The sequence below is a fragment of the Hibiscus syriacus genome, unplaced genomic scaffold, assembly GCF_006381635.1.
Source record: "Hibiscus syriacus cultivar Baekdansim isolate YM2019G1 unplaced genomic scaffold, ASM638163v2 tig00110458_pilon, whole genome shotgun sequence".
Taxonomy (NCBI): Eukaryota; Viridiplantae; Streptophyta; class Magnoliopsida; order Malvales; family Malvaceae; genus Hibiscus; species Hibiscus syriacus.
Window position 1 is genome coordinate 1,508,749 of NW_024062745.1, and position 15,121 is coordinate 1,523,869.

The window sequence follows — 15,121 nt, forward strand, 5'->3', positions numbered from 1 at the left end:
TTTTATGTTTAATATTATCAGATTATAAAGTAAAGAAATTCAATATTTAATACAAAATAAAATGTAGGTATTTAGTTAAACTAAATCGTCGGCTAGTAACTCTCAACCACAAACAATACAAGTAAAAGAAATTTAATATAAATTAGTAAATTTATTTATTGAATGTACACAAATAATAAGTTGTATATTTATTAAAATCAGAATGGAGAGTAAATTTAATATTTGTACAAAAAGAAGAAACAAATTTAGTATCAAAACATAGATTGGAGGCACATAAATGTGTTAGATTCATAGATATAAATAGGGATGGGCATGAAATCTGAATCCGACGGTCAGGTCGGGTCGTGTTTTTTTAAATGTGATATTCGGGTCAGGTCGGATTATGGTTTAGGGTGAAAATACCCGACTCAAAAAAATATATAATCTTACCTTATATATTTAAGAATAATTACAATAATACCCCTCTATATATTATTTTTTCAATTAAATCATTATGTTTTATTGAATAAAAATAATATTTTTTATTATTTCAGGTCGAATCAGATCGAGTTTGAATTTTATCTCAAAAAGTCAGATCGGGTTCGGATCGGGTGAAGGGTATATATTTTTTGGGTCGAATCGGATCGAGTGAAGGATGTAAACTTTTTGGGTCGGGTCGAGTTGACCGAACCCGACCCATGCCCATCCCTATACATAAACAAGGAAGCAAAGGAATTATTTGGCAGCCCACATTTATATTACATCTTAAATGTTGTTGTATAAGTTTAGACAAAGCTTTATTTACATCATTTAGCATTTAAATCCAAGGAGTACCCTACAAAATATTATTTATAATAATATTGTATTAATATATAAAATAGTAGCTAATTATATTCATGTATCGAAGGCATTAAACAAAATATTGTTAAATATAATAATTTTTAAAATCGTGAATCGTTATATAAATATCTTACTTTTTTATTTGATTACATAATGAAATATCACATTTGAGTGTATCAGATGGAGCTAATTTTTCGAGGTCTATATGTTGGCAAGGAGTCAAAAGTGTCCTATAGCCGTTTTTATCTAAAAATATTATCATTTTAGGCCTTAATTTTAATTTTTTATCAATCATTTTAAATATCTGATTTTGTTTTTTCCCCCTCAAATTGTTAGAAGTAAAAGTTTGAGCGTAAATAATAATATCACTAATTTTTTAAAGCTCATCATTCCGCTAAAAAGGATAGTTTTATTTTTTTTTCATTTTAATTCAAGCATTTTTATTTTATTTTATTTTGGTTTTAAAATTTAAAAATAAAATAAAATTATCAATAGCTAATAATAATTTTATCAATCACTATAGTATTCACTCTATTTCTTAAATCATATACCATAATCCTTATAATGTAAGTGATATTTTTTAATTCATAATATAATTCATCTTGGGGATTTTTTTTCATATAAGGTGAATTGAACAATATCAATCTAAAGATATCAAGTACTTCACGTATTTTCAAATTAAATATGAAGACTCCACAATTACATTATATCTTTAAGCAATTAAAAAAAATTCTACATATAAATGGAAGAGATTTAAAAAAATACACGATATCTTCAAATTAATAAAAAATTATAATTAAAAAAATAATATGATAAATGTTTTATGTAAAAAAAAATTTCCTATAACACTATACAGGCGAGGAAGCCACGAAACCCCGTATACAATGACAAATTGGAAAAACTATAGAGTAATAGTATGTGTGATGTGAAAAGAAGAAACGGCGCCGTGACAGTAGAGTCAGAAAATTAATTGGACACGTGTCAGCTACAAGTGACCCCACTCTCCTCACTTGGTTTTGTCGTGTCCTGCACGCGTGACGACGATCGGTCAAATATCATACGCAAAATAAAAAACTAATATATACTTTTATTATAAACTAATATTAAATATATATAAAAAAGACTTTAACACACGCCGGAAAATAGAGCGAAGCAACCAATCCTCATTGTCCATGTGGTATAATACGCCACGTAGGTCTTGTTCATTATCCTACGCACTCTTCTCCCTCCTCTCTCTCTCTCTGTCTCTCTCTCTCTTAAAAAAAGAAAACTATTTGTTTTTTTTTCGCTCTTACACTGTACTGTTTTCGTGTTCTGTTAGTTTTGCTCTGTTTTCGACATTTAGTTTAATTTATTATTTAATATTATTATATAAAATACATCGGTTTGAAGTTTAAGCTGCAACGGAATCACACACCTATATAAAAAGTGTGCGCGCAGGATAAGAGCATGCACACTCTTCCTAGTTTCAAGCAACTTACTCATTCATTGATTTTATTTGTTTTGGTATTATAAAAACAGTGGCAAAAATCGAAAATTTACAAGTTTTTTTTTAAGCTTTGGGTTTTGATTTAATTTTTTCGATGATGGAGTCGATAGAGAGGGTGAAGGAATCGAAGTGAATGATGAAGAGGATAGTGGGGTTTTCATTGAAAGGTCTTTATCTTTTTGATAGAGAGAGAGAAGCTATACTCAAATGCTATGATCGGCGTGCTTTGATGCCTGCTAACTGAAGGTGTAGCGAAGGTGTTTGCTTTTTGGTAATATCAAAAAGCCCCACATAAGATAAAAAAGATATTTTTTCTAGCCAGTGTTTCCCTTTTCTTTGCAGGTTTTTGTTCCTTGATTTTGGACTAGTTTCTGCTGCTGCTGCGTTGTTGTTGAGGGAGGGGCTAAAAGGTTTGTCCTTTCTGGAGCAATTGGTGACCTTTTTCTACCCTTTTGATAATTGTCTCCTCTGTAAAATATTCTATACGTGATTTTTGCTTGGAGCAATGGGAATGGGGATTTTTCTTCTTTTTTGTAAGTTCAGCAGGGTCTTTTGTTTTTCCTTTAGTGAAGATGTAAAGGTGGGGTCTTTGTTTTGAGTTCATATGGTGGTTGGTGTGTATTTGTAAAAAGAGTCCAAAAAAAGAAGAATTTTTTTAGCAAAGATGGGTTCTGTTGTTGAAGAGAAGATCAAACCGGGAGCTTTGGTTAATGGAGGGACACAGTCGACCCTGCTTGAAGAAATGAAGCTGTTGAAAGAAATGCAAGACCAACCTGGTTTGTTTTAACGCAGAATTTGTTCTTTTTATGTTTTTTTTTTGTCAATTCAAACATGATCTGTTTTATTCTTAATCCAATATGGAAGAACCATTGACTTTATTCTCTTCAACATAGAAGCATACAAATGAAAGATGTTAAAGTCATTTATTACCTGGCTTTAATGGCGACATATTTAAGTCTTTCAAAAGTGTTAATAGGTAATCTCTGTGTGATGGATTTGTTTTTCCTGACTGATCTCAGGGAGCCGTAAGACAATAAATTCTGAGTTATGGCATGTCTGTGCTGGTCCACTTGCTTCTTTGCCTCAGGTGGGAAGTCTTGTGTATTACTTCCCTCAAGGACACAGCGAACAGGTTTGCATTTATTCCTCACATTTGATTATCAGTTGTCTTGTTTCTGTTACATCGTTTTTCCTTGTTTCATTTTTTTTTGACATTTATTAGCATCAACATGATGAGACCTTAAAGCATTCAACTTGATAACGTGCTTTGCTTTCTGTTTTGTTGTTTTGATGTTATTTTGTTATGCATTTAGTCAAGAACTAAAGGTGTAATGGTGGGTTTTTTTTGCTTTTGAGCAGGTAGCAGTGTCCACAAAAAGAATTGCGACCTCTCAAATTCCCAACTATCCAAACCTTCCTTCTCAGTTAATGTGCCAAGTTCATAATGTCACATTACATGTATGTCATTTATATATGATTTAGACTTTTAAGTATGTTCTTGTCATGTATATCCTTTTCCTATATAAACACTGAGATTTTTATGGTAATCTTTGACAGGCTGACAGAGATACCGATGAAATATATGCTCAAATGAGTCTCCAACCAGTGAACTCTGTAAGCTTATCTAGTTGGATAAATATACACTTCTCAAACTCTTATGAATTTACCATATATATTTAGATGTGATAAAAAGATGTGACTGTTCTCACTTGTGAGATTTGACTTTGATTAGGAAAAAGATGTGTACCATATACCAGACTTCGGGTTGAATCTGATTAAGCATCCCAATGAATTTTTCTGCAAAACCTTGACTGCAAGTGATACGAGTACGCATGGTGGTTTTTCAGTGCCGCGTAGAGCAGCTGAGAAGCTCTTTCCTCTGTTGGTAAGGTTCTCTTAGGGTGATAAAAGTGTTGTTGGTATGCATGATCATGAAGGGACATTATGTGAATTTGCATGACTGTTTTTTATCTGTTTCTCAGGATTACACCATGCAACCCCCAACTCAAGAGCTTGTTGTGAGAGATTTGCATGATAATACCTGGACATTTCGCCATATATATCGCGGTGAGTGTTTTATTGATTATTTACTATCTGTTTTGGCAAGTAATCTTATTCAATAACTAGAACTTGGCAAGATGTGTATATCTGCAAAAGATACATATTTGACACTGTATTTTGAGTGTAATATAAGATGTTCTTTGTACAGGCCAGCCAAAACGACACCTTCTTACAACCGGGTGGAGCTTGTTTGTTGGATCGAAAAGGCTTAGGGCAGGTGATTCTGTTCTCTTTATCAGGTATGCCATAGTCACATACTAGCATATGTTTGGTGCAAGATATTTTAACTGCTAAATTCATGATTATATCTTGTTTATTGCAGGGATGATAAGTCACAGTTATTGGTAGGTGTAAGGCGTGCGGATCGCCAACAAACAACATTGCCATCATCAGTTCTATCTGCTGATAGTATGCACATTGGTGTCCTTGCCGCCGCTGCTCATGCTGCCGCCAATAGAAGCCCATTCACAATATTCTACAATCCAAGGTGCGTAACATTCATATTCTACCACTTAATCTCCCTTTGCCACTTGCAGTTACATTATCTATTTCATGATGTCTTTGTAGAGCTTGCCCTTCGGAATTTGTCATCCCTTTGGCTAAATATCGTAAATCGGTATATGGATCTCAAGTATCAGTTGGTATGAGGTTTGGAATGATGTTCGAAACAGAAGAGTCGGGGAAACGTCGGTAAGTTACTAAATAGTTTTTCATCCTCTGACCATGTTGTTTCCAACCTTAAGGCGTTAAAGAAATTTTGTGCATAATGATCATATGATATAATTGCTGTAAAGATTGTTCTACTTGAAGAAAATGTCTGGTGTAATGTGATTTCAAGTGTAGGATAATTAGTCAATCTGTCTCTCAAATTTCCGCAGATACATGGGTACAATAGTTGGTATTAGCGACTTGGATCCTCTGAGATGGCCTGGCTCGAAGTGGCGAAACCTCCAGGTTTGTTTTCATCGAACCGAATATGGTTTAAGCAGTAGAGCCTGACTTGCTGGTCAGTTTAAAAACGGAACTTATCGTATTCATTCTTGAAACAGGTTGAATGGGATGAACCTGGATGTAGCGATAAGCAGAATAGGGTGAGTGCATGGGAAATCGAAACTCCAGAAAGCCTCTTTATTTTTCCTTCATTAACATCAGGTCTCAAGCGACCATTATATCCTGGATTTTCTGGTAAGCTTCTGTTTGTAATATTTGAGTGGTGGACAACATGTTTAGATGCTTATCTTTGTGTTTGTTTCTTATTTTTTATTATGCTCACAGGAGTGGAATTCGAAAGGGGAAGCTTGATGAAAAGGCCCCTACTCCAGTTTCCTGAAAATGGAAATGGGAATATTCCCTATTCGATCTCGAATTTATGTTCCGAACAACTGATGAAGATGATGCTGAAGCCTCCGCTTGTTAACCATCCTGGAATTTTTGCATCTGCTTTACAACAATTCAGTAATGTTAAGCCATCTCCATTAGAAGAAATGAAGAACTTGCAGTTTAAAAGCAACCAAAAACCTCAGCTTATCCAACCGGAAAACATGTCGATCGAGAAGCAAAATCTTCCTAACGTGGTCCCTGACCAATCGGTTCCCATTAACTCGAATATGTCCAAAATCAATACTAATGGGAATCCACATCCAACAAACAAGTTTGAAAGCCTAACACAAGCTGGGACTGGGAGCAGTAATGAAAAGATAAAGTCGGAATCAAAGCATTCGGCCGATCAGTTGACTTCGGCATCTGAATGCAATGAGGAAAAATTAGTGGTAAATGCTACGAGTCCGACTATGTTCAACCAACTTTCTTTCCCAGACCAGAACCAGGTTCCACTCCAAGTGCAAAATAATCCATGGCCGGTTCAGACACAGTTGGATTCATCAGTCCTCCAAGCTCATCAAATGCTTGTACCCCAAGCTGATCTTAGTACCTTAAACAGCTATCTTCCTTTTCAGACACGATGAGTGGATGTCAAACCTTTCTTCTTGCCAACCTTTTGCTGGGGTATATAGCCGTCTTAATGTCGACCAATTGACTTCGTTTCAATCAGCACGGTCCGCTCAGTCTCAATTCTGTTGGGGCGAGGGATTTGTCTGATGAAAGCAATAATCAAAGTGGGATATATAGCTGTCTTAATGTCGATTTCAGTAATGGTGGCAGTACTGTGATCGATCCGTTCGTGTCCAATGCCATTCTAGATGAGTTTTGCTCATTGAAGAGTGCCGATTTTCAAAACCCTTCAGATTGTTTGGTTGGGAACTTGAGTTCTTGTCAGGATGTTCAATCTCAGATTACCTCGACTAGTCTTGCAGATTCTCAAGCTTTCTCTCGACAAGACTTTCCCGACAGCTCTGGTGGCACGTCTCATAGCAACGTTGATTTCGACGAGTGGCTTCTGCAAAACAGTTACTGGAAGCAAACAACAGCTCCACGCGTTAGAACATATACAAAGGTATGATAATCTCAATTTGGATTCTGGAAATGTAAATTCTTGAGGCATCGAAGTTACTTGCAAATTGTGCAATTTCGTTTCATTTATAACTTTTCTTGGTCCGTCGCCGACAGGTTCAGAAGGTAGGATCTGTAGGAAGGTCGATTGATGTCACGAGTTTTAAGAACTATGATGAACTAATCTCTGCAATTGAATGCATGTTTGGACTTAAGGGTCTGCTGGATGATCCCAAAGGATTAGGATGGAAATTGGTATATGTTGATTATGAGACGATGTTCTTCTCATCGGGGATGATCCTTGGGAGTAAGTTCATCAGCGAACTTTTTATATTCCTCGACCGGGACATTAACATTCACTTTCTAATGACCTCATTATGTATACGAGCAGGGAATTCGTTGGGTGTGTTCGTTGCATCCGAATTCTATCACCTACTGAAGTACAACAGATGAGTGAAGAGGGGATGAAGCTGCTCAACAGTGCTGCAACAGCACAAGGCATCAATGGCTCCGATTCAGACGGTTGCACCGCAATTCTTAAGGTTCCACCTAGCTGAGTATAATTGCAGATTGAGATTTGACCAACAAAGCTCCATAGTTACCAGCGTGTCTATAGTAGAGTTGGAAATGTAATGTACGGATTTTAATTTACATTTTCAGCAGGAATTGAATTGCAGACAAATAGTTGTACTAATCAGAACATACTTTATGCTGACGAGTAATGAGATAATATATATTTCCAAGATTCATTATATCCTTGAAGATTGTATAACAAGAGCAACATAGGTTGAAGGTTGTACCATGTATGGTTCAAAGACATCAACCGAAATCATGTAATTCAAAAAAAGTCGCATTGAAGTACAATGAAATATCAAATATGAACTTAAAAACAACTTCAAGAATTGCATGTAACAGTTCTTTGCTTCAAATGACAAACATGAGTTAAAATGCTGAGAGGTTCGAGGTGTAAAAAAAAAAGGTTTTAGATTACAGAATATATAGGTCACCCTTGACCATTTTGCAGCATTTATTCCACCTTAGAAACCTGATAAATTTGCACAAATTTTGCGGGGATAAAGGTAGAAATTTGGACTATATTTTTCTAGCATCCATCAATTTCCTGGGAAATCTCTTTGATCATCAGATTCTCACCGGCTTTTGTAAAACAGCAGACAGGTAAATTTCAGGTTTTCCAGATCCCGCTGCATCTGTTTTCTTCCTACAACCATTTGAGCTTCTTGTACCCAAATCTTTCGATCAAACGAGTTAAAGCTCTCTTCTTTTCATCATCAGAACAATAAAAGTTATCTAACCAAAACAAGCCGCCGGCCCTTAGAACCCGATCTACATCGAACATCAAGAACTCCAATTTCTCTGGTCTACCTCCAACATCTAATCCACTCGTGGCATGAACCAAATCAAACACATTATCATAGAAAGGAAACCTATGGTCCAAGCTCAAGAACAAAGGGAAAAGTCCCCTAGCAGCAATGAATTCACTATAAGGTGCATCGAGATTCAAGGCATTAGTGATGGCAGTGACATTCCTCTCTGCCATTCGAGCAGCAAAAGTCCCAGACCCACCTCCGATATCGAATCCGATCCGAATCCCACCATTCCCCATAGCTAAAACATCATCCATAGTAAAATCAATCTTGCTTCTAGCCTTAACATATCTTTGAGTCTCGAATCCATTAACCAAATCAAAGCAACCAACACAATCTTTACTCAATTTCTTACTATTCAAACAGTTAAAATTCTTGCAATCTAGACCGCTCCAAGCAGCAATCTTGTCATTAACAGGTTTCCATAGAGAAGCAGGTAAAGAAGAGAGACCTGGTTTAGGAACAGTCTTGGCAAGCATCTCTTCTCGGCAAAGGCTCACATCCCTTCAGATTAGCTTCTGAGCAAGGCTCCAGTCATCGGGACAAGGACCGGAAACCTTGTAACTCATGTACTGGGACAACAAATCAGCGGATTTCTCGCAAGAATGTCCCACGGAAGCTACCATCTCGGTGATCCCGGTTCTCGAATCCTTCCCCAGAGGAAGCTGATGGTGTTGCAAGAACATCTTGAGTTCGGCAGCAAGATTGGGTCTTGAAAGATCGAGAGTTTCGTAACCAAGGAGCTCTTTTTCCATCTGGGCGAGCTGCCTCTGGGAAGAATCGATCTCTTTTATGATCAGAGAGACTTGTTGAGAGATCAAGGAGATGTTTTTATGAGGGTGGTGAAATGGGTTGTTCAAGTGGTGGTTTGGGGAGTAATTGAAAGCGTATAAAGCGAATAGATTAGTGGTGATGACGGAGAAAAGCATGAGAATGTTGAGAGCTGAAGAACAAAGTGTTGCTCTCTTGAATCTTGCCGTTCCATCTCCAATTTTCAGTGAAACCGACCCCATATTTTTCTTCCCTGCTAGAGAGAGAGTAGCCTGTGAAACGAAAGAGATGGAAAATTGATGAACTAAAAATTGGGTCTTTTAATCGTTTTGCGACTTGGATTTGTGAACCCAAAGCAAGTTGAGATTTTTTTAGTACAAAATGTTATATTTATTACCAGTGTGGGGAGATTATGGATTTAAGACTCCGAGGAAAGCGAGTGTGTCGGTTGTCTTGCGATTTATTGTAGAGATCACATGTTCATAGTGAGCAAGATCAACCGCTCCAAATTCGTTTAGAGTGGGAGATATTGTAACTACCCATTGATCACTCAAAATTTTCCTATTTTTATCATTAAATTACTTTTTCATTTTGTTAAAATTATAAATAATGTTATTTTAATAATTTATTTTTGAGTTAAAATTTTATTACACAGTGTAAAATTATTTTTAGTTAAAATTATAAACTTTTTTTGATTTCTTTTGTTTTTTTTCATATTTTATTTTTTCTTTAACTCATAGTATATCTTAAGATATTTGTTAATTGCTTAAAGAAAATTTCATTGAATTATATTAGTGAAAAAAAAATTATAAGTTGCCAACTGGGATTTTATACTTCCATTGCTTCCCTGTGCGTATATGTCTGGAATCAAAAGACCAATAATGACTTACTTTCGGTATAATTTGTACAATGGTTGAGACGAGAGTGAGACACCAGAATGACCACTGCCGAGAGGAAAATTAGGAAGTTAGAGACAACTGATTTGGTAATTACAAGTGAGGTTTAGGGTCTTTTGTTGAAAAAATTAAAATAAACCGGGTATCGGGTAGTTGGGTACCATGTTAAGAGAAATTTTATGACTCGGACCGAACCCGAGAACCTAGGAAAAATAGCGGGTCGGGTACCTGGCTTGAAAATTTGGATATTTCTACTATTATTACCCTGTAAATTTTAGTCAAGTCGGTGGGTAGACGGGTCGGGTAGTTCGAGTCGGGTATTTTTGAACACCCCTAATGGACATCGTCGACACCGGTTTTCACCCGGATTGAAAAAAATAGTATGACTTGGGTTTTTTTTTTTTGAAATGTTGGGAGTCGTCACCAATCATTTTTAAGGTGTAATTGGAACATCTAAAATCATGTAATTTTAATAAAACATTTAATTTTATAAAAAAATACCACTTTTGTCTGCGAAAACCAGAAATCGAGTTCGGGAGTCAATTATATGTAGGGAATGATTAACACCCTTTTCTCTTACCCTGTTTTGTGTAGGGGTAATTCTATAAGATAGACTGAGTTTTCCCATTGCTAGATGTTTTCAATTGATGTTAGAATTGTTTTCACAGTCATGGTGTACTCTTTTTCCTTCATCTACGGTTAAGAAGTTTTTTTTTAATGAGACACGTGATTATGTTCCGTTTTGTATGAGGTATCGGAATAATATCATACAAAACTATATTTAAAAAAATTATTAGGATGAAATGTAGATACACGGTTATAAAAAAACCAATACTAAAGAATCTCAAATCAAATTCGAATAACTCCATAATATATTTTAATTACATTTAAATAAATTTATGGAATAATATTAATTACAAATTAACAGCTAACAAGGCAAATGCCATGGAGAAGAAAAACATTAATTATAATCATTTTAATTACATTTAAATAAATTTATGGAATAATATTTAATTAAAAGTCTTCCGATATTTATTTTATTTTTCAATATATGCTTTATTATATTTTATTAATTGTACATAAAATTTATATATAATAATACATTAAATACTTTCCTATAAATTAAATATATCTATTCATTTAACTTTTGAAAATCATAAAATTAATTTAGATATAAATTCTAAATCAAATATTATCTGGAATGCAAATGGCCTAATTTAAATATATAAAAAAATATATCAAGTAGATCAAATACATATTCTAATTTCTAATAGCAAGTTTGGGAAAAATAAAAATTGAAGGACAATCGATCTATTTTAATTTAGGGCAAGTTACACATTTAGTACCTAAATTATCGATTTTGGCTCATTTTAATACCTAAACTTTCAAAAAAAATTTCAAAATCACACCTAACGTTTAGTTTTTTTTTCTTCATTTTAGTACATCCCGATTAAAAACTTAATGCGTTTAGTATCTAAACTATCAGTTTTAGTACCAAAAGTTTAAAAAAAATCAAGGTTTAACATAAAATTTTTAACGGGGTACTAAAATGAAACAAACTAAACTTTAGATATGGTTTTGAAAAAAATTAAAAGTTAATGTACTAGAATAGACAAAAATTGATAGTTTAGGTACTAAACACATAATTTACCCTTTAATTATTTAGATATCAATTTATTCTTTATAATTTGAAAAATACTCGTTTACCCCCTTTGATTTGATCTGATTTTTTTTTTGGTTCAGAGATTTAAATGAAAATTTTAAACTTTGGGGTTAATGAAAATTTGATTTTAGTTTATATTACTTATAAAATTAATATATTTATATTTATTTCATAAACTAAATTTGATTTTGTTTTGTAGTAATTACATGTAATATTAGAATGGGTTGTAAATGAGATGAATTGAGCTTGTGTATTGTTGAGTTCGATTTAACTTCATAAGTTTAAAGATGAATTCGATTTGATCTGAAAGTGTACAAGGTTAGAAGTGTCAACTTCCATATTAACTCGCAATAAAAAGTTATAATTTGGTTCGAGTTTGAAAAAAAATTAAACTCAAAATGCTATTAGACTTAGCTCGGTTGAAGCTCGAACTCAACTTCAGTTCCAGCTCAAACTCGAGCTCGAATCTGAATCTTAAGTACATGAAAACTATATATTGTATCTTTTTAAAAAGTAACATATAAATGTTAATATTATTAACAACTTAATTTGAAAAATTAGCGTTTCAATATACTATTTTTTTAGTTGCTTGCGAGTTTTTTGAGTCGGATATCAAGTAGTCCGCTTTGTCTTGTTAAGAACTTGAGTCGAATTCGAGCTCGAGTTAAGTCTATTTGAATCGAGTTGTGACTGAAGTTTGAACTCGACTTAAGTCCATCTGAATCGAGTGTTGACCAAATCGAACCTGAGTAATTTGTGATTTGCCTTGTCTCATTCACAATCCTAGTATTAAGTACCCGTTTTGAATAAAAATATATTTTAGACACTTTAGATTAGTAGGGTGAAGAGATCAGGGGCTTATACCAGATATCTAAATAAATAAAAATAATATATTTAATTTTACATATAAACAAAAACAAAATTAGCAATAATATTGTTTTTAATACGTACATGTATGTATGTAGTATTGTTTCCAAGGTACAATTGTTACCAAGTTTTGAAATTCTCTACATTTTAATTGTTTTATTTACTCCTAACTTCCCATAACGTGCTTTGCTTGCTCAACAAATAATCGAGGGTGTGGCTCTAAAGTCTAAATCTCAAACCCATCGTCCACAAACCAAAAATCCATAAACCCTAGAGAGACCAAACCTCAACACCGCCCTTCATGACACGTGTCACCATCCCACACCCTCACCCTGTATTTCTTTTATATCACTCTCGCTTCCGCCAAGTCTCTCAACCCCTTCGGCTTCCTCTCGCCATGTTTTCTATTCTCTCTGCCTTTTTCTTTTCTTCTGCCGTGAAAATTCCCCATTAGCGGGGATTCCTTCTTCTCTTCTCTTCCATTGTTGATTGTCTTTCTCTTCTTTGTTTTGTTGGTGAAAACAATGGAACAGAGCTGTGATACTGAAGAAGAGATCACGGTCGCTAATATCATGTTGGAGCTCTCCCAATCCGAGCTACGCCGTCGCTTTGACTTCACTTGGGGCTCCTCCAAGGGCAGGAGATCTACTTGTTCGAAATCAAGGTTCGCCGCCGCATCTTTCCCTACTCCGAAACCTTCACCACAACCACAACCGAAATCTCCGTCGCCGTCCTCGAAAGTCGTCGGTTCTGCTTATGCGACTTTGGGACCGTTGGAAAAGGCTTTGTTGACTTCCAGTCCCGCTACCCCTCTTTACTTCCCCCACAGTGAATCTGATGAGAAACATCCGGCGCCACCTAAGCGAAAGCCCCATGTCAATAATCTTAAAAAGGTTCTTTGTTCTTCTTTCTTTCTTTCTTTCTTTCTTTCTTTTCTTTTTCCGCTTCATTATTGTTTTTTCTCTGTTTACTGATTCATATCGTTTCTGGGTGTTTTTCCTCTCATGAAAATTGAACAGAAGAAAGAACAATTGTTGGAGATTATCGAAGATTTTACTCGGCACAATGAATTGCTTAAAAAGGTGAATAATCACATTATCTCCATCTTTTACATGGTTATTTACTTATTCTAATGATTTTTTAAACTATATTAATCTTTGATTACGTAAATTCCAACAGGAAATAGAGCATAAGAAGCGGTTTTACGATCAACAGAAATCTGAAAACATGGAGTTGAAAGCAAAGAAACTAAAGGTATTTTAATAATTACATCAATGGGTGCTTGATTTTATTTCCAATTTTGCTTATTTCCATTTTAAACCCAGATTTCCATGGCGGCCGGAAACACCAACCGTGGTGAAAACCTGCATCAACAACCGTTGATGATGGAAATGCACAAGAATCCTGAATACCCGATTGGTGGAATGATTTGCTGGGTAACTTCAAACATCGGGGGAACAAGCAAGCTAAATGATAATGTGGGACCACTTGGTGTCATCGATCTCAACGTGTCTCCAGAGGAAGCCTTTGGCTTTGATCCGGAAACAGCAACAAAGGCTAGAGCTGCTCAAGCCAGGCTTAAAAGGAAACAGATTTGCAGGTCTAAGATTAAGAATTCTAATTCTGCATGTAAAGCTCTTCACCCCTCGTAGATGATTCAATTTTTTTTGGGAGTAGAGTATGGCAAACGGCAATTGTAAATTGGACAAGAATTTTCTTTTTCAAGAGAGAGATAATACGATTAAAGTCTAATCATCCAATGAATGAATGATTCGTTTTGTTATGTACAATGCATAGTCAAACATCTAAATCATAGAACGTGGAATTTGCTCCCTGTATTTAGAAGATTAAGTCTGTTTTAGTGGATTTATTTTTTTTTTAATATTTTTTAATTTTAGTACTTTCCCAAGTCATCCTTTTGGTAATTTTATAACATATATTGTATAAAAATTACAAATAAAAACTTATTAAAAATTCCGTGGCTTTCGGGACTTGAAGTCTACCAGGAGTGGAATTTGCAACTTTTAGTGAAAAAGAGGTGCGTAGAAAATTTACGCTGGAAGACTCACTCGTAACAGTTATGTATGTGATTCGGGTCGATCGATTTAAATTAATCGGGACTAAACCTTAACATTGGAGAGCAACCAAAAAAGGAGTTCTAGTTGGTTGGAAAAGTTTAAGAGAAGTAATGTTAACTAAAAAAGAGTTTTGAAACACTTAGTAACCCCCCTTTTATAGCTTATGTTAAATTTTTCTTATCAAAATTTATTCAGATAACTTGAATGTATTATGTTTATTAGGGTAAACTACACCAATGGTCATTAACATTTGAGTAAATTTTTGTTTTTCTCATTGAAGTTTAAGAGGTGGCAAATCGGTCACTAACATTATCAATTCGTAACAACATGTTCACTGACGTTATTGATTTATATCAAAATGGTCACTCTACTGTTATCTCTGTTAAAATGATTGCGTAGCAAAGTTAAGAAAATGGTTAATATTTAGTTTTACCCCTAGAGCCAAAACATCAAATAGTCGTTGAACAATGATTTTATATTTAATTTACCTTCAAGACTTTCTAAATTCAACTTTTTCCAAATACCTTGCCACCTCCACTATATTCAAACCGCATTCTTTATAAAATAAAAAATGGAGATAAAAATCGCTTCTTTTATCATTTTTATATATACTTTCTCTTGGTTATTTTTTTTCAGGATGAGAA

General features: G+C 34.6%; 1 protein-coding gene and 2 pseudogenes across 1 annotated transcript; 2 read left to right on the plus strand and 1 right to left on the minus strand.

Annotated features, from left to right (window-relative positions):
* Positions 1-2,936: 2,936 nt before the first annotated feature.
* On the plus strand, positions 2,937-7,505 carry LOC120126616 (annotated as a pseudogene).
* A 121-nt stretch (positions 7,506-7,626) lies between these two features.
* Positions 7,627-10,441, minus strand: LOC120126364 (annotated as a pseudogene).
* A 2,298-nt stretch (positions 10,442-12,739) lies between these two features.
* Positions 12,740-14,100, plus strand: LOC120126396 (homeobox protein Hox-B4-like). The gene is made up of 4 exons (XM_039144605.1): positions 12,740-13,292; positions 13,419-13,481; positions 13,579-13,653; positions 13,725-14,100. The coding sequence occupies exons 1-4, from the start codon at positions 12,924-12,926 to the stop codon at positions 14,049-14,051; spliced, it is 834 nt and encodes a 277-aa protein (XP_039000536.1). The 5' UTR covers positions 12,740-12,923; the 3' UTR covers positions 14,052-14,100.
* The last annotated feature ends 1,021 nt before the right edge of the window (positions 14,101-15,121 follow it).

Coding starts and splice junctions, on each gene's coding strand:
- LOC120126396 (XM_039144605.1), top strand. CDS start 12,924: ATGGAACAGAGCTGTGATACTGAAGAAGAGATCACGGTCGCTAATATC. Junction 13,293..13,418: donor ATGTCAATAATCTTAAAAAG/GTTCTTTGTTCT, acceptor AAAATTGAACAG/AAGAAAGAACAATTGTTGGA. Junction 13,482..13,578: donor ACAATGAATTGCTTAAAAAG/GTGAATAATCAC, acceptor AAATTCCAACAG/GAAATAGAGCATAAGAAGCG.